Raw genomic sequence first — 19,588 nt, forward strand, 5'->3', positions numbered from 1 at the left:
ATATATGATAAAGTTGTAATTTATAGTGTAATTTAAATATATTATTGCAAAAAAAGTATTATTATACAGAATATCGTTCATATTCACATATTAGGTCTAATTACACCCTGAATCTAAATTTTCATGTATACTATTTGCATAAGTCGTTCGATAACAAAATGCCTTACTCATTTCGTAATTCATTTTCTACCTACACTTTATCACGCGCGCACACACATACATACTTGCATTAGTAAATAACTACCGTTACAAACCAAAGCAACTAGCCATTTCGAAGAATAAGAAACCTCGACAAGAGGTTACCTAAGTGAGAAAAACGCATATATGTACATGTAATTGGTTAATTTTATAAAAAGTATCAAAGAATAAAGAATCGCATGTTTGTACTTATTTAGAACATGAGTCAAATATGCGAAGCCGTTTTTTGCGACAGACTGAGGCGATCAAAAGTGGGGTTTCACCTTGAAGTGTTGCTAGGGTTAGAAGTTCCCGAACAGGTTCCCTAGACAGGTAGAACCCCGACGATATTCCACCCTTCGTCGGTAGACTTAAGCATGCGCAACGTTCGCAATGGTCAGCGTTATTGAGTGGCCGGTCGCATGAAGATATATGTGCAACTTGGCCTGTGGGGTCTATATCGGTCGATTCTAAGGACATTGTCCAGTCTCTGAACTCCCCCACGAGCCAGAGTCAGTAATGCCGCGGCTATACTCGGTGAACGGTCACGACGTTTTCCTCGATCTTTCGCGGGCTGCAAAACCGCCGGTTTGGCGCCAATTTTGTTACAGTATGTATTAATGTAAACCGAGAGGACAATTAAAGTCAATGTAATTTCAAAGAGTTTTAACTTCAATATTATAAACATACGAATATACTTTCTGTCCTTATTTGTAATACAAAAATACGATTATGTGAGAAATTTCCTTGTTTTCTACTCCGAAACTTTAAAATAACGTGCGTTTGATTATGATAAAAATAAAAACTGTTTTCAAATAAGTTGGTATGTAAATAATCTACATATGTATAAAATTGCTCGTCATATCTTATCGCACTCTTAATTAAATTTGCGAAAATTTTCATATTTTAGTATTTTTATCAAGATTGACAAAAAAACTTCTTCTAGCCATGATTTCTCACCGTTAACTATCACAAAACTGGTATTCATATTTTTGTAATTAGACAATCTTGCTTATAGCTAGACCTCTCGTGACTTCACCGGTGAATAATTAAAGAAATAATTACGAACGCCACGTTCACGTTTCAGTTACTATGTCATGTTCTCACTTAGCAAATACGGACAATCAATGAGCGATCAATAGACTAAACTTCTAAAACTTGAGATAATAGCTTTTGAAAGTTTCATGGCACAATTACCTCCTTCTGCGTAATAAAAACGCATAACGAGTAAAATCGTTCAAATAAAATGTAATCTTTAAACTTTTGAAGGGGAACGCTCGAAAAGTCAAACACGACGCGCAATTTTAATTCTCGTCGACCAATTCATCATGTCCGCCGTAAAATCGGACGTCTAAAGAAATCGGAAGGATGCCGGCTGGTATTTCGACTCTGGCGCCGTCGACGGATGCGGAATCTTTCGATTATGAAGCGAAGGATCCGCCGGCCTTTACAATCTTACAGAAGGATGGCCTGGACTCGAGTCTGCCTCTTTTACACGTCAACGAAGACGATGAGATGAATGCGTCGCAACTTATCAACTTAGAAAACATGAAGAACGCGATGAAGAATAATCTCTGCAATCGCAGAGGTATCAGCAAATCCAATGAACATCTGGTCTTGGCTAGTCTACAGTCGAATCAAGCCAATCCTCTGAAGAAAAAACATCAAAGTAAAAGTCAAGATAGCTTAACGTTATTTGAGGACAGACCACTTACAGTTAAACCCAGCCTTGTTTTATCAACGGAAGATTTCAACGAGGTGTTGAACGCAAAACTGAAAAAACTTCAAGAGCAAGTCGAGGCCGAGCAAGGCCGCAAGTCGCCTAAGAAATCGATCCTACCGCAGAAGAAGCCGTTCATCACGACCGTGAAGACGGGGGAATTTCTAATGCCGCCACCGGAAGTGGCGGCCTTGCTCGGCATAGCGCCCAGCGGAAAGGACGAAGAAGAGGCCGCAGACGGATGTCCTCTGAAGAGTAGATTCAAATCACTAGTATCGCCAACCAAGAGACCAGAAGTACGTCATAATAGCCATAATGCCAGATGTCCAGCCGCCCTAAAGGCCACCGTAGATTTTTCCCTCGGTATGATGAACGCCACTACCATCGCCACCGCCTCAACCTTGAACGAGCAGGCAAGAAGGTTCAAGAGGAATGAACTGGCGTAAGTGATGCTGAGATGACATAGCACAATTGCGTTCCAGATGCCGTTCATTTGACATGTCATAGTGACGTGATTGTCTCCTTACAATCAGGGGCGGATACAGAAAGAGAAAAAGAGAAGAAAAAAAGATATATTATAATGTTTTGTTCGCAATAATCTCATTAAAAAATAAGAAAAATATCTTCACAGAACATTTCAATTGTCAATTTTTTAAAAATTGTATGTTACATAGAATAGGAGTGTCATTTCTAATACATACTTTCTACTTAATTAAGGATATTTAAAAATTATTAATCTCAAACACCACGAAAAATCATCCGCCCCTGTTTCCATTGAATTTGTTTCGTATCGTTCAGAGTGACGATATAAAAAAAAATGTTGCATTCTAAATATTTTCATGAATGCAAATCGTAATATGCATTTTATAATATTTTGATTTTACGTCATTCTCATCAAACATTAAATATTTATAAAAATGACAGATATTGCTGGAATATAATCGATCGGCCTACTAAAAGAAGCTTACAAAAAGAGCTTATTGCTAGCATGTTTCAAATTTAAAAGCGTAAAAGGTGTCTTTGTTCCAAAAAGAAAAAGACGAATTATGAATTCAATTAATACGCGTGAATAAAGATAATGAGAGGCATGTCGAGAATAAAAGAAAAAGTATATAAGAAGAGCAGGAATTGTTTTTCTAGCAGATTCCCGCAGACGCCGCGAGCTTTACCGAAAAAGTTGGAACCGATCGAGGGCATGATGAATATGCTGCCGAGACTTCGCGGGTAACGAAAACACCTTACAAGTGGCACCACACTTATCACTGGTCTTTTAGTCGATAGCAGCTGCTTTTTCCCTGCTTTTTTTTCTTCTCGTCGATCTGATTTATTCTCGTGCGCTTAGTCGCGTTCAAATTTCTCTTTAAGCTGTCGTCGCTCCTCGTGCACCACATTCTTGACTATCAATAGAATAGAAATCGTATTCGTCAAGAATGAGATTAAATTGGCTATTCTCCAGCAGTAATATTAACTCTAAAATGTCACATTAAGGTCTATTTAAACTTTAAACATATGTTTTACATGACATTTATACTGTTATGTAAATCTTAGCTCTTTATTTAACTATTTTCTTTCTTCAATTATTTGCTGTACGAATGAGTAAAAAACACTGAGAAGAGAGTAATATGAAGATAGGTAACTAAAAAAAGTTTACACTTTAGATAGAGGATTAATTTTTACTTCTCTCTACTAACTTTACTTTTCTATTAATTTTATTATTTATATAACTAGTAGGTATACCAAGAAATATAATCAGACTAAATATATGACTACATGTCAAAAGCTGTCGAGTCTACTCCTAGTAATTCTGTTATTCTCTTGGTAATCAAATGTAAAAACTCAATCTTGTAAAACATTTTCATTGAATACATGTACCATAGCGTTTTCGATTAAGTGACTTGATCCGACTCCGGGTCGGATTGGGCGCGTTCAGCGGACTCATCAGTTGAGTGAGCGCTCGCTATTATTAGTGTATTCTTTTAGATCATCCAATCAGAATTTTAGTTCTAGAACAATACACCAATAACAGCGAGCGCTCACTCAACTTGAGTCCTCTGAACGCGCCCATTGACTTCGATCACAAGTTCGATTTGGTTTGATTTGAGATGCCATATCTGCACAGTATCATGGCGGAAGAGTTGTCTTGTCGTCTTCTGTAACTTCAAAAATTGTTTTTACATATATTAATACGAATTAATAAATGATTATTATACATATACTTAATTCGTACAATATATGTAAAAACAATTTTTGAGGTTACAGAAGACGACAAGACAACTCTTCCGCCATAATACTGTGCAGATATGGCATCTCAAATCAAACCAAATCGAACTTGTGATCAAAGTCAATCCGACCCGGAGTCGGGTCGAGTCACTTAATCGAAAACGCTACTAGATGAATTCTGCACTTAAAAATATGTTATAAACGTTTTGCTGCATTCACGTTAGGCACTGCCGCGATTGTTATCAAACACACATTGACAATTAATTATTAGCGTGCAACAGGGTCATAGACATATCGTGATATTTTGTTGCTATGCGATTGAAACGCATGCTTCATTAAATGCGAACAGATAAATGTCACGAATATAATATTTATTACAGATAATTTAAATTGTTTTCTTCTACATTATAATTTGCTGCGTAGTGACACGCATATTCTTTATTACAACTCTTTTGTATTATACAAAATGATATATGCGTACATAATTATTTTGTCATGTATATTAATATACAAAATGTACATACCCAAAATTATTTTAACTCAATTACATAGAAAAATTTGAATTACTTCATCGACTATTATTGACTATTGAATTATTATTAATTATATGTCTTATGTGTATATATAATTATATGTATATACAAATCTTTTATATATTAGAATAAAATATAACTAATAATAAATTTTATAATAAAATTGATGAAATACTAGAGTTATCTATTATATAATTTAATTCCCAATTATTATGTTTTATATCATCGAAAAAAATTGGTGAAATAAATAAAAAATGAAGAAATATAACTTGAGATTAGATATTCATAAAAAATTTATTATATGGCAATTATGGCTTTAAAATGATTATAGCTTTATATACGTATCTAATTTAAAAAATATGAATTATTTTGCAAAGCTTGTCGATGCTTGCATAAAAGCGACGGATTTTGTAATAATTATTATTATTACTTAGTATGATGTTCAGCTGAGCTTTTTTAAATTTGTTTAGTGTTATTAATTCTTACTATACCTACAACATTATTTTACAGTGATCAATCAGTTCCTTTCGGGAATATTATGTTTGACCGCCGAGTGGCTCGAGGAAGCACATTCGCTTCCGTTCCTACTCTTGTAAGCACCTCACTAATTTTTCGAAATAAAAGATCAATTTAATATTTCTCATAAAATTCGTATTTATCCAGATCGATGGGGAACAATCGATAGCAGCGAGGCAAGCGGAAGCAAGACGAAGACATTTGGCGAGGAAACGTGCTCAAATTCAAACTTGTAGAGGACTCGTCGCCAGAACAGGTTCGCCTCCTCCAGTTCCTGGACGAAAACACGAACCGGTGCAAACGGAGATTTTTCTCGAAGAGGTGAAGTAAATTTATTCTTTATTTAATTATCGACTAATTATTACGTTTCATTAAGGCAAGCGAGTTTGTGTCAAATTTTTAAATAAATATATTGTATATTTAAGCTGACAGAAAAACCGGATGAATCCGAAGTAGCCACGCAGACCGATTACTTCTTGGAAAAACCAGTACTACCAAACTATTATCCAGACAAAGTTGTTGGTCAAGACGCTTGCACGCAAATCGAACCCGGGGAAGTACGTGCTTTTAATATTTTATCGCAATAGATTACGATGTTTTATATTACGATTAGATCGGTCTATAGAGTGAACGTTGTGTATCACGACATTTATAGCTCTTCGACTACGACACTGAAGTCCAACCAATTTTGGAAGTGTTGGTAGGCAAGACTATTGAACAAGCCCTAATCGAGGTTCTGGAAGAGGAGGAAATTGCTGCTCTTAAAGAGCAGCAGAGAAGATTCCATGAATTACGCATGGCTGAAAAAGCTGAAGAACAACGATTAGCGGAAGAGGATAGAAGACGTCGAGAAGAAAAGGTACCTACAGACTTTTTTCTTAATCCGAATGAGACAATGCCTACAGCGGTCTAAGCTGGATCACGGGTGCTTCTAAATAATTACATGTGAATTTATATACCACGTACATACGTAATTCTTCGGTTGCTCCGAAATTTTTTCAGACTTGAAACGCAACACTAATAAACTACCGCAGTAATATCACGAGTTAAATTGACTAACAATTTAACGATTATTGATGCTGTTTACGCATCTTATATCGATCTTAATAATGTTAAATAACCTATTAAAAATTGTAAATAATTAATTTTTTATTGCGAAAAATATTACCTCGGTCCGGAGTCGAACCCGGATCTCTGGCATTCCTTGCAAGCGTCCTAAGCCTTTAGACTACCGAGGCCTTAGTAATATTCTTCGCAATAATCAGTATAAGTACAACGTCTATTTAGGCAACGTAAATAAACAATACGAGGGCAAGTCAATAATTTTTTAGAAAAACATAATAAAACACATTTTTTTTATCGATTCATTTTTAATTCTCAACATAGTCTCCTTTCAGCTCGATACATTTGATTCAACGATTTTCAACTTTTTCAAGCCGTGCGAATAATATGATTTATCCAACCCTTCAAAATATCTGTTTCGGCGGTAAGCTGCTCTCTAGTGGTGAATCTCTTTCCTCCGAACCATTTATTCAGGTTTGGAAACAGGAAATAGTCGCAGGGGGCTAAATCTGGCGAATATGCTGGATGGGGAAGCAGTTCGTAGCGGAATTCGTTGAATTTGACCATCAGTACCGGGCACGTGTGAACCTGTGCATTGTCATGACGGAAGAGCATTTTCTTCTTCGCCAAATGAGGACGTTTTTTCTTTAAAATGTTGTCGAAACGGTCCAATAAGGCTGCGTAGTAATCGCCATTGATCGTTTGCTTCGACGAAAGGTAATCAATATGAATTATACCGCGTGCATCCCAAAAAACTGTGGCCATCACCTTTCCGGCCGACTTCGCGGTCTTCGCCTTCTTCAGAGCTGATTCACTCGGTGAAGTCCATTGTTTTGACTGTTCCTTCGTCTCGGGTGTGAAGTAATGGATCCATGTCCACAGTAATGAATCGACGCAGAAATTCATCTGGATTACGTTGAAACATCTCCAAACATTGTTTTGAAATCGTCACGCTTATGGTCCACAGTGAGCAAACGCAACACCCATCTTGCCGATAGCTTTTTCATATCCAATTGTTCGTGCAAAATTGAAATCAATGTGATATGTCTGTGGCCTCAACAAACTCGCGCACTTTCACTCGTCGATCAATCAAAACAATATCGTGGACTTATCGATGATTTCTGGCGTAGTAGCCTCAATTTGACGTCCCGAACGAGGTGCATCACATGTGGATATACGACCACATTTAATTCATTCACCCAATTGTATACATTCGCAAACGCTGGTGCAGATGTGCTATGAACATTATCCAACTCGTCTTTGATTTCTTTCGGCGTTAAACCTTTCATATGTAGATGTTTGATCACTTCACGAAACTCATTTTTTTCCATTTTGCAAAAAATACAAAGGTTGTTCGCTTTAATCGTCTACAGAAATGAAATCTCTCGATGAATTCCGCTCAAAATTTGACAGTAATCAGCTGAAAGATGCTACTTGTCAAAAAGTAATGTGACATGACACTGCGAGTGCTCTCTGATAGATTTTCTAAGAATTTATTGACTTGCCCTCGTATTGCGAAAAATATTACCTCGGCCGGGAATCGAACCCGGATCTCTAGCATTCCGTATAAGTAAGTATAACGTCTATTTAGGCAATTATTTAAAAGCATCCGTGATCCAGCTTAGACCGCTGTAAGCATTGTCTCATTCGATTTGAAATGTAAGCAGTCCAATAAGAGAATTGATAATGTTTATTTACTTTTTTTTATCTTTAAATATTTTGGCATTGTGATCTTTTAAAGCGATGCTGGAGAGACGGCCGAACTTAATCAATGTCGATAAAACAGATTTTCAATCCCAATTAAAATATTACATACATCAAGAAAATATTTACATTAAGTAAAACATTATATACATTAAATAAACCATTAAGTAAAACGTTACGTACATTTCTTGTTCTGCTGTATCCTATATATCGCTTGAATGTAAGGTTATGTATCATACACTCAAATCGTATTTCTCATGCCATTTCTCTTGTAAGCTTCAAAATCATAATTTGAAGGTCTCATGATACTCTTATAAATTAGTCAAATACGGGAAAGTATTTTTTGTTTAGATATATCCTTGCATTCGTTTATATACATATATGTGAAGAAAAAAACCTACATGGTAACAGAAAACTGTAATTTAAAATTTTTGGAGGATTCTCATACCGGTTTATACTTTTCCGCATTTATTTGTGTTTTTCCTTTTATTCTGGGAACGGAATTTTTATTCTGTATAAAGAAAACGAAATAGCATGAGAAATACGAAATGAGTGTTCCATTGGTACTCCAGCATTCCTTTAAGTCTCTTATTTCTTTTCTTTACGTTATCATAAGTAAAAAAAGCAAGAAAAATATTTTAAATTTAAAAAAGCAAATTTATTTCCAATCTGCAGGATCAACGTCTGAAACAACATGAAAAGGCGATAAAAGCTCAACAAGAAACCGAGGAACGAGTTGCTGCTGCAGTATTGTTAACAGGATATATCGCTGAACTTTTACCTTCAGTTCTGGAGGGTCTTCAGATGTCTGGCTACTTACTGGACGAAATTAAGGCTGGTTCGTGAGCTCACAAGAAATAATTTTGTTAAATTAAAAAAAAGTTCTGTCTATTGGGAGTACAAATTAGTTCGGTCCGTTTTCCAAAAGATGATCACCTCCAAAGACGAGTCATTTTTTCGAGATGGAATTCGAAAATTGCCTGAGAGATGAGAAATAGTAGTAGCCAGCGATGGACAATACTTTAATTAATCTGTTCATTCATTTTGAAATAAATGCATTTTTGAACATAAAAAACGGACCGAACTAATTTGTACACCTAGTATCTTTAAGTTTCTCTTTATTGTTTTCCTCTTCCCCAGCTCAATTATCTTTATTTAGATAATAATGTGCCATAAATATTACTTTCAGATGTCGAAGAAGGTTTCATGCCGTGGTTAATGAAAGAAGTAAAAAAAGAAATGGGTAACATGATTGAAAGCAGAGAACTGTTAATGGGTAAGGTTGAGCTTTGAAAAAGTAAAGTCTTTAAAAAAAAAAATGCATACTTTCTCTAATTTTATTTTGAAAAATCGAGCATAAAATAGCAAAGAGATTTATCTTTATAATAGTTTTCGATAAGTAATAAACATGTATATGTATGCAAACGTACAACGGTTTTTACAGAAATTATTAGAGAAATCTTGGAGAATCGTGCGCAAACATACAGACAGCTTGGCGAAGAATACGATATTTCCAGAAACAAGAAATTAGCAAGCGTATACAATTTGGAAGGAGGTGAAACTGATAGCAATTTCATGAATTATGAATCACCCGCGACGGAAAATCACGCAATTTAGCGTGATAAATAATTTGGTACGATATTCAGTATATATTTACGACGCATAGATTTAAAATAAAGATTTATTTTAATAGATAAATTAAAATTAAAATCTCAGCAAAATTTTATTCAACTAAAAAAGTTCAAATAAAATTAAAATTAAATTATAATCTGAAGGAGTGATTGGAGATATAGAAAATGTCAATTATTACTAAATCTTAAATATTTAGTGATAGTTTGATAGTAATTTTTCGATAATAATTTTCGTTTCGCTAACTGTATTATCGTAGTTTTCAGGACGTTAATGATGCTAGAAAATGAGCAAAACGTAGTTAACTTTTGGATAACAGGATTTACCTTAACCAGTACAAAAGCAATATCCGAATCCGGTACCTTCTACATTAAGCAGTGTACACAGCTGTGCAACAAATCCATCTCCTTCGTTTGCACCCTCTGACAGGTCATCGCAGCGCTTGCGATCCCTATCGCAAACAGTAACCGCCGAAAGAACGAGAAAGGCCTATCAAAAATTAATTATCGATTCTCGAAATCAACGCGGTATAATCTCTCTTGCTGACATAAAAAAGATGCAACAAATAAAAATATATAAGCTTTGCTAAAACCTATTTTTATTTCAAGCTAATTTTTCTAAACTATATATAATATATATAAGAATTTTTCTTTGCTGAGATCTTAATGCGCATTGTAATATGATATGTATTACAATATTGTAAAAGAAAAATATTTTTATGCAATATTAATATATCATTTATAATTTATATAAAATTAATTTGTCATTACTTTGTTTGTTTAGATTAACATGGAAATGCTACACAACGTTTTGAAGAATAAGAATAAAAATCTGATTACATTCTAAGATATAATTTATTCATGCAATTCCGAAGTTCCAAAAAATTTAAGTACATATTAAATAAACAACAACGTAAAAAGAGTGATACGTAAAACATATATTTTTTATCATTAAAAATTAATTCCAAATTAGAATATTTTCATTTTTAATAAAAACTTATGATCTCAAGATAAGATGTGTTCCCCCAAATCAGTTGTTTTAAAATTCGTTTCTAATTCTTACGGATTATCATACTAATCCACACTGAAGAACTAACACAGCTGAGAATATTTCTCCTACGTCAAAAATAACAAATGTTATGTCACTAAAACCGAATGTGTTTTCACATTCGCTATTTAATTAGACTATTATTTCAGTAATAGAGACTTTAATAAGAAACGTCTTACATGTATGTAAATTAGTTGCATTGAAAAAAATAATTAAAGAATCTTTTAATAGTCTTTGTTAAAACATGGAGAAAATTAAATATATTAAGTTCAAGAAGAAAAAATATGTATAAAAATTCTATTGATACCCCCCCATACATATTTCGCATTTCTTGTACATTACGTATTTACAATTCGCAAATTATTATTTAAAAAAAATATGTTTATCATTAATATCAGTGCGCTTTTATGTTCACATATTTAAGGTACGATATACACCACTAAACATCAGACATCATTTCTGAGATTCACCCTTAGACACGGTGATAGGCCATCGATACTAGAGTAAAAAACCTGTCCGCTCCAATCAGGATTAGACCGATCGTAATGGGATGAGGTTTCACGCTGAATTGAGATCGGCACAGTTTTAAAAAGCCACCCACCCTCTTTAACTAAGCCCTCGCGGGTAAGGGGTAGAATCGGAGTGAGACAAGGGGACATATTGTATTGGATTAAATTAAGCAGGGGGACTGCTTTTTCGTACCGTGCATTATATGCACAAAAATCGTGTGCCAAGTGAATCGTGTTTTTCGAGGAGAGGGAGAGCAGGCGGTCTACCGCATGCTGAACAAAGAGGGGTAAAAGTTGTCCAATGCACCAGGACTGGTATGCTACGAGGGCTCCGACATTATTTTATCATGTGACCCGTGTCATCTGCACCTTCGTGTGATTTTTTTCTCGCTGCGAATACGACACGTGCAAATTTTAAGAACACCTACTGTAAAAATACGGGTCAGCGTAACTTTTCGAACAAGACATCTTTCCTTTTTCCAATTTACGGCTCTTACATTGATATGCGATAAAAATGTTTAAAATATATTATATTATGTAATTCTATATTTTATAAAAATATCTCCGCTTGGCTTGAGTGAAAACGAGACGCTATTGTATTTTAATATTTACCCGTCGACAATCATGTGAATTGGATTGACTCTTAAAATCAAGTAAACAGTTGCTAATGGTTAAATACTGCCTCTCAAACGCGGGGCGCGTGATTCGGATGGAGAATATCTGTGGGGTATTCGGTGGTCACGTGTCGTGTTACATGCACTCTGCGGGACGCGAGCAATATGTCGACGTGGCACGTGAACAGCGGAAGTGCACTTTGACTTCTCTTGCGTGGAATGTAATGCAGAAAAATTTACAGTTTCTTTAAAAATAAATCAATTACATTAATTAAAATTTTTAATTACCAAAATATAATAAAAAATGTTCTCTGTATATACAATTTTGTATAAAAGTTATGCGAAATTACTTTATTATAATTATCATTAATTTATAATTATAATAATTGTTAGCAAATCTCATGATTGTAACAATTGTTCTAGCATATTTTCGCAGAAAAATATAATTCAAATGAAACAAAAAATAATATAAAATTAAATTGAAAAAATACTAGAAGACAATTATTAATTGATAATCTTTAGATAACTGTTATTTATCCAGCTAAATTCGCTATACTAGTCGACTTGACTAGCCCGATTCGAAGCAAATATTACCTAGTAACACATAAGCCACAATCTCGTTGGAAATAACATTAGACTTTTGACACTTGCGGAACCGAGACGAATCACCTTTATGACCATCTCCCGCAAAAGATCATAACTCAGGATTCAGTGAAGGGACATAGAACAATGAGATTGGTTCCGTCTCCCCGTGGCAAAAGATTCCGAGTGCATGCATATTTTTCATTAGTGACTGCCTTTACGTATTTTCATGCAAATGTATACAAAATGTATTTATCGATAACGACGATATAATATAGAAAGTTCATAACATAGTGCATCATATCAATTGCATTATATCAATTTTTCTATATCTTATCGATTACAAAGCAATATAATTTTCTTTTTTAAATCTCGGTATTTTTATTCGCATAAGAAATGATGTATCGCCTTGAATACTGTTTAAATTTAATATCAATAATTATATCAATATAATAATATAACATTCAAGGAATCTGTATATTATATGATATTAATGTGTTATTTATAATTAAAAATATATATTATCTCTCCCTAAAAAATATTTATTATATTCGTATAAATGATTACTTTTTAAAATTAATCTCATTTTTCTTTTTATCTTATAAACTTCTCTATGTTTAATATAGAAAAAGGTATTGCCTAGTTAGAACTGAACGGTACGTATCGCGTCCTTTTTGTATATAAGGCCAAAATGCACTTGCGCCTCCTCGTGCATCGTCACACCGGGTGCTTGGTGCACGGCTTGGTGCGCGAATACAAGACCGTGGAGGGGTGCTTCCACGTAGGCTTATTTTGAACATCCCACTCATAAGGGTGCAGCGATAATACGTAGATGATAATCGCGATATTAATATCGCATTGGGAAGCGCACACATGCGTGCAAAGGGCCCATTGGTCACGGCGGAACACTTGCTCGCTTGCTGGCTCCGCGGTTGTCTGAATTGCACCCTGATTTTAGAAAAAGACGATCAGAGGGAACGACCCTCCACTGTAGTATGGACGAACGACAAACAAAATTTATCAAGAAACTGCGAGAAAGGTATATGTATTAATAAATAAATTATATTATTAATATTCGATACGATAACCAGTTTAAGAAATTATTGCAAATTATAATTAATTTACTAAACTACTATAATTATGTAAGATATCCTTAGAAAGGATAGTACGTGGATGGCATAACGAAAATAAAGAAACTTCTTCAAGCCCAAAGGATTTGAGTTTCGAATGCGAGACCCATTAACCTTGTAGACAGGGGCCTCCAGGGAGAGTACCTCATATAGGGCAATAAGTTCTCTCAACCAACAAATAAAGAAACTTTTCAGATAGGCGTATGAAATATATTAGTAAAAGTAACAGAGATTCGGTTGGGGACGGGCACTTGCCCGGCAATGTTGACAAACAAAAGACTCGTGCTCGTCATGTGATTACACACCTGCTTACAATCGTTAGCAGCTTCTAATTAAAAAGAAACGGTTACAATAGTTGCTTTCCATTTACACCGATTCTCAGACAATTCTCACTTGTGACGTCAGTTAAATGCGCGTTCCTTTTGCATTCTGACAAATGAGATTTTCAACTGAGATTTTTACCTATAAACTACACAAGATCGAAATCATGTGCTATACTAAGCCTTGTAGATTCACTTTAAAATTGAGGTTATGAACCTGTGTTGTTATTTGTTAATTTTACCAAAGTAAGCAAGTATTATGTAAGCATTATTATTATGTAAAGCATTATGAAAGCAACTATTATGTTTATCAAACGGACGTAACTCTCTCTTCTTAAATTCTCTCCTTAATTACTCTAGTCTATACTATTACAAATAATTATCAAACTTTTATATCTACATTAATTATATTGTTAACAAAAAGATTCTGACAGAAATAAATATAAGTATCATAGTCAAAATATTCAATAAATTTTGAATATTTCCTATGCGACCAAATTTCTTACCCTATATTTTCCTAAACAACTACGCCTTTACTAGCAAAGTACGAATCTTTCATACTTCTGTTTTCTACTCACGAATCGTGCAGAGGAAACACTTGCCGTGTACATTTTAGGGCGTGATAGAATGGTGAAACACTCGTGCTCGAGTTTCCAGCGATCGGGGAGGGGTTGATACAGGGGATGGTGCGGCTTGTGAACACTCGTGTCATTCCCTGCTCCGACATCATACACGCGGATGAATCACGTCATTCATAAAAGAGGTACGCAGCCTGAAGGAACCATGCCCCTTTTCTGGTTCCGAATCAGACTAGTAAGTTACGTGTAGCTTCGAAAGTACGTATCTTAAGAATTCGCAAGATTAAATTTAAGATCGAGCGATTCATAAATATCTAAATAAACTATACACAAAATCACATATATATGTATATATAGAATTCGTTTATATTCATTATTAAAAGATTTTCATTATTAAATACAAAATAAATAATATGCAAAATATACTGCTTTAGGATTTATATCAATATTCAATTAGGTATATATACTCGATTAATCACATGAGCGATAATCTTATCGTTAAAACATCACAAGTACATCATGTCCGGCGAAAAGCGTTTTATGAAATCATCTATTGCGTACAAAAATAGAAAGAAACAGGGAGGGGGAAAGAGAGAGAGAGAGAGAGAGAGAGAGAGAGAGAGAGAGAGAGAGAGAGAGAGAGAAAGAAACATGAATTAGCAAGATAGCGCCAAAAAATATTAAGTGCATTAAGATCAATGGACGATTAGACAAATCCGAACGATATCGCCTACGCGATCAACGGCTCGGACCACCGCCGAGAAGAATAAGCCACTTAATTTCCTAATCAACCGTTGATTCAGATGCACCTTTCGGTCGATCCCTCGCATTGGTAGTATGAAGACTCGTACAGTGAGTCGCAGCTGAGCCAAACAATGTCTTTTCACATGAGGCTTTTATAGCCCTATTGAGAGTACTGAAGGTCCGCTTTTACCCTGCCGATCTGCGAATTGCACTCTTCGTTGCGTCTTCATCAATATCGCGACAACTACACTTTGCAATAATATGATCAAAACCAAAACGTTAATTATTAGTTATACAATTACATTAATACAAGATATTACAAAAACATCTTGTATAATATTTTTAAGATACAATTTTACGAGCCGCTCCAATCGGTCGTTTGAGTGACAAAAAGTGATCAAAATTGAATATCAAGCGTTAATTTTGACGTGATCCTTCTTGTCGTTGAAACGGACGGTTGGAGTGACTCATAAAACTTTATACAAAATAATTTATATTTACATTAATTTTATCTCAATAAATATAAATATATATATTATATATACATATATATTTTATATAATTCAATAAATATATATTTCAATTTTTAAATGTTATTTCTTTATTGGCAATATACAAGACCTGTAATACCACGTAACAAGAAGGAAGACGATCTCTTGTAGCAAGCAGAAAATCCCCAAAAAATGAACCTTCGACCAGTTAGCTCCTCCCATTCCATAGTTCCACCAACATGATTCGCAAGTTGCCGAAGGGCCTGTCTACTGCCGGCCCTAAATACAATTACGTATCTACTCATACTCGTAAAGAAAGATAGAGGGGAGAATACACGAGCCCAAACCAATGACCAAATCAAACTAAACCAAGCACCACCTCCTCAGTACAGATTTAAAGCATGCATGTGCTTCTAGTTAGTTGATATTTTAACTTCGTATCATGTGGACCATTAACCAACGACGATACAAGGTGTATACTTTAAAAACTTGGCATTGTGACAACAAACATACACGGATGTTTACGAAACTGTGTGAAATGTTATAGTGTAATTTCATTAAATATTTTTAATGTAATCTATATATAATATAAAAAGAAAAAATGTTTACATGTTTCCCGGAGTTAATTAAAGAGGACTGATCAAAGAAGAACTAGAGTTTATGAAGAGAATTTCAAAGTGGAAAAGTGTCTCAGGCTTCTCAAAATAATTGTTCTACATAAACACAAACTTTCAACAGGAACATGCAAGTGATGTATCCTGTAGTATCGGAATACGAAACGACAGCAACAAGAAGCGGAGAACTGGAAAAACGTTTATTTCAAAAATATCAAGTACAAAAACACTTAGTGCAAGAATATGTTAATCTATCTATGATTGGAAGACCAAACTTCTTTATGAGCAGACCGCTCGTCCGAGCCGCTGGACTTCTTAAAGGAAATTCCACGACGGAAATTATTCCCGTCAGTACATTGTCCGAGGGAAATATATCAATCACTCAACATGTATGTAGTAAACATTCTATTTTATTTAGAACTAAAAAAAATTAAATTTATGTTTTGAAAGTCCTGTTTTAACAAAATATTTTTGCATTCAACGATCGATGAGAATGATTTCAATGTGTATACGTTAACCCTTTAAGAACAATATCGCCTTGTAATTATTTAAACAAAAACAATTCTTTTTTACTGCTTTTGCTAAAAAATGATTAAATAAAGTTTTTGTACTATTCATCTTTCTTTTCTCTCTATGTTGAAAAAGAGGAAAAATGAACCATGTAAAATATTCAACTGAAAAAAACAGCAGAATACTTATTATAGAGTAATTAATCAGAATGAATTGCGATCGAAATTATTTCGTTTTTCCTGGCATAGAAAACACGATAGAAATCTAGGGAATAATTAAATGATTACATATCCAGGCCTTATATTTTTAAAGCAAGCAGAGAAGCACTATATATTCAATGTTATACATATATATATATATATATATATATATACATATACCTATAACATACGTGCTATACTAATTTGCACAGATCCCGAATTTATATATCTCGAATTTAATTTTAAAGTGAACATTACGAATTTACAACTCGTTTAGAGACAGTTTAAAGTGGAAGATTATAAGATTTCATAAGATTTCAATTTTAACTGAAAATCTATTAAATATTAATGTTCTAGAGTGTTGTTGAAATTACTGATATTGACGGTCGTCTTCACTGTCTCAATGGATCTATAAGTCCATCTTGCTGGTTGAAAATCATCACTTTGGCGACAGATTTCCAAAACTACAACGTTCTACTTATGATTAATAATAACGGTCTTCTATTAAAAGCAATAAAAGACATAGCAGTAGGAGAGCCGTTATTAATGTGGTTTGAAGATTGTATTTTGACTATGTTGAACATACCATTTTTAACACCGGTCAATTGCAATATTCAAGGTAAGAGACTCGTAGAAAAGTTTCTCTAAGCTAATATATAATTTAATTTTTTCATCAGTAAACCTATTAATTATAATTTTCTACTTAAATATTATCCCTAATAATTTATAACTATTAATTTTCTATCATTAATAATTCCTACTAGTTATAAAAGTTTAATAGTTTACACTAATACAATTTGGAAGCATATAAGTATTATAGTTTACTGAAGATATTTTATTAAATGTTATCCAATATTACTTATGTGAAAAAATTAAACTAGATTGATTTATATAATTTATAAGATATACGATCTAATTTACAAGAATGTGTGTAAGAATGTTTAATTTATGTATAAAATTTAATCTAAATTAGGTTAAAACATTTTAGCGATTTAACACGTAGCCACATAATAGATTAAACTTTTATTAAACAAAGATTAAATATTAACTGATTTCTAATTAATGCTAATGTAAAATTAATTACCATACAGTACATTTCTCAATATATTATATCAAAAATCTAATTATTTTACAATTAATATTTTAGGTTAAGAAATAAAACTTTTCTTCTTGTTTATCATATAAACAGTGTAGCATAGCTGATGTAAGTTAACGATGTCGTTTATTTATAATTTTAACTTAATATTATCATTATGTCTCACGAAAAAACGTTATTAGAAAATTAATTGTAAGTTACAATTTATAATAATAGTGCAAAATAACAAATGTATTATATAAAAATTTAAATAAACTTAATAAAATATTTAATAATAGACGGTTATTTGAATGATTACAGGTAAGGTTTACATGTGTCATAATTGCAACAGCTGCTTTGATCATCCAAATCCTCTAAAGCTGCATTTGGCGTTGGATTGCAATCGAATGGACAATAGTTATATTTGGATGCTTCTGGCGAATAAGATCATTAATTCCCAAACAACGGATTTATCCTTCAACCAATATCCTAAAACAAGCTTCACATTTGAGTTGAAACCCTTGCCAGTTTCTAGACCAATTGCATTACCAATTGGTATTCCAACGTACCCAGTACGAACGATTGACACTACTACTCGCTCGTTAAGAAATGATTCGCCATCTTCATCGAATCAATTATCATCCGTATCCTCAAATGGTCCCTCACCCATACCTGCATATTCCTCAGTAAAATCTCCACCGATAGAAGTTTTACCGAGCCCATCGACCTACGAATCGCCTATCGAAAATATAATAGAGAGAAATCGCTATTTGACTTTGAGACCCTACGATGCTCTGATGCATCGAGATGTCTACAGAAATAGTTTCATGCCCTATATGCGTTCCAACGTACAGACAGAATCCGGAAAAAAGGATCCCGCGGAAGTGGAGACAATCGCCAGCGACATGGGAAAATGTAGTGCCGGATACAAATGTATATTTTGTCATAAAATATACTCGAGAAAATATGGATTGCGAATTCATATTAGGACACATACAGGTTACAAGCCTCTGAAATGTGACTTTTGCCAGCACAGATTTGGAGATCCCAGTAATCTCAACAAACACGTAAGATTGCACGCAACAGGAGAGAGTCGTTATAAATGCAATATGTGTGATAAAGTCTTGGTCAGGAGGAGAGACTTGGAGAGACACATAAATTCCTGGCACTCGCAAAACGCTAATGTTTCCAACGCTGAGATCAATGACAAGGATTAAAAAAGAGCCAAAATTACAAAACAATGAATTTTACAACATCTCTTATAATGTAAAGAATGTCATTGTCTGTGATAAATAGATTAATTATGATGTGAATACGTGGCTTCAAAATAAACAAAAAGGAGAAAGTCGAGCATATGCTACACACTAGTTCTTATTAGTGAATAATTATCTATAGTTATATAATATCATTAAAATTACAAAAGTACATGTACAGACGTTTCGGTCATGAATTTAACCATCTTCAATATACAATATTAATACAATTAGTGTAATAAAAACAATAATATATCAGTCAATTTTAAATATCTTAAATATTTCGTCAAACTTTAAAATAATGCGAAAAGATATTTTTATCCTTTATTACTGATGTTACAATTATCTAGTTTAGATTGA

General features: G+C 33.8%; 2 protein-coding genes across 2 annotated transcripts; both read left to right on the forward strand.

Moving 5' to 3' along the window:
* The first annotated feature begins 1,545 nt into the window (after nucleotides 1-1,545).
* Nucleotides 1,546-10,362, forward strand: Rsph3 (Radial spoke head protein 3). The gene is made up of 10 exons (XM_018542429.1): nucleotides 1,546-2,339; nucleotides 3,038-3,121; nucleotides 5,161-5,242; nucleotides 5,314-5,487; nucleotides 5,592-5,723; nucleotides 5,822-6,025; nucleotides 8,608-8,770; nucleotides 9,122-9,208; nucleotides 9,377-9,565; nucleotides 10,345-10,362. Exons 1-9 carry the CDS (start codon nucleotides 1,546-1,548, stop codon nucleotides 9,547-9,549), a joined length of 1,893 nt encoding a protein of 630 aa, XP_018397931.1. The 3' UTR covers nucleotides 9,550-9,565; nucleotides 10,345-10,362.
* Nucleotides 10,363-16,318: 5,956 nt separating this feature from the next.
* Nucleotides 16,319-19,192, forward strand: Prdm13 (PR/SET domain 13). The gene is made up of 3 exons (XM_018542371.1): nucleotides 16,319-16,579; nucleotides 17,258-17,519; nucleotides 18,297-19,192. The coding sequence occupies exons 1-3, from the start codon at nucleotides 16,319-16,321 to the stop codon at nucleotides 19,190-19,192; spliced, it is 1,419 nt and encodes a 472-aa protein (XP_018397873.1).
* Nucleotides 19,193-19,588: the final 396 nt, after the last annotated feature.

This window comes from Cyphomyrmex costatus, unplaced genomic scaffold (genome assembly GCF_001594065.2).
Source record: "Cyphomyrmex costatus isolate MS0001 unplaced genomic scaffold, Ccosl1.0 scaffold330, whole genome shotgun sequence".
NCBI lineage: Eukaryota > Metazoa > Arthropoda > Insecta > Hymenoptera > Formicidae > Cyphomyrmex > Cyphomyrmex costatus.

Bases quoted from the DNA above. Each gene is read 5' to 3' on its own strand.
- Prdm13 (XM_018542371.1), top strand. From the start codon at position 16,319: ATGCAAGTGATGTATCCTGTAGTATCGGAATACGAAACGACAGCAACA. The intron at 16,580-17,257 runs GTATGTAGTAAA...TTAATGTTCTAG, and splicing joins ATATATCAATCACTCAACAT to AGTGTTGTTGAAATTACTGA. The intron at 17,520-18,296 runs GTAAGAGACTCG...GAATGATTACAG, and splicing joins GGTCAATTGCAATATTCAAG to GTAAGGTTTACATGTGTCAT.
- Rsph3 (XM_018542429.1), top strand. From the start codon at position 1,546: ATGCCGGCTGGTATTTCGACTCTGGCGCCGTCGACGGATGCGGAATCT. The intron at 5,488-5,591 runs GTGAAGTAAATT...TGTATATTTAAG, and splicing joins CGGAGATTTTTCTCGAAGAG to CTGACAGAAAAACCGGATGA. The intron at 6,026-8,607 runs GTACCTACAGAC...TCCAATCTGCAG, and splicing joins GAAGACGTCGAGAAGAAAAG to GATCAACGTCTGAAACAACA.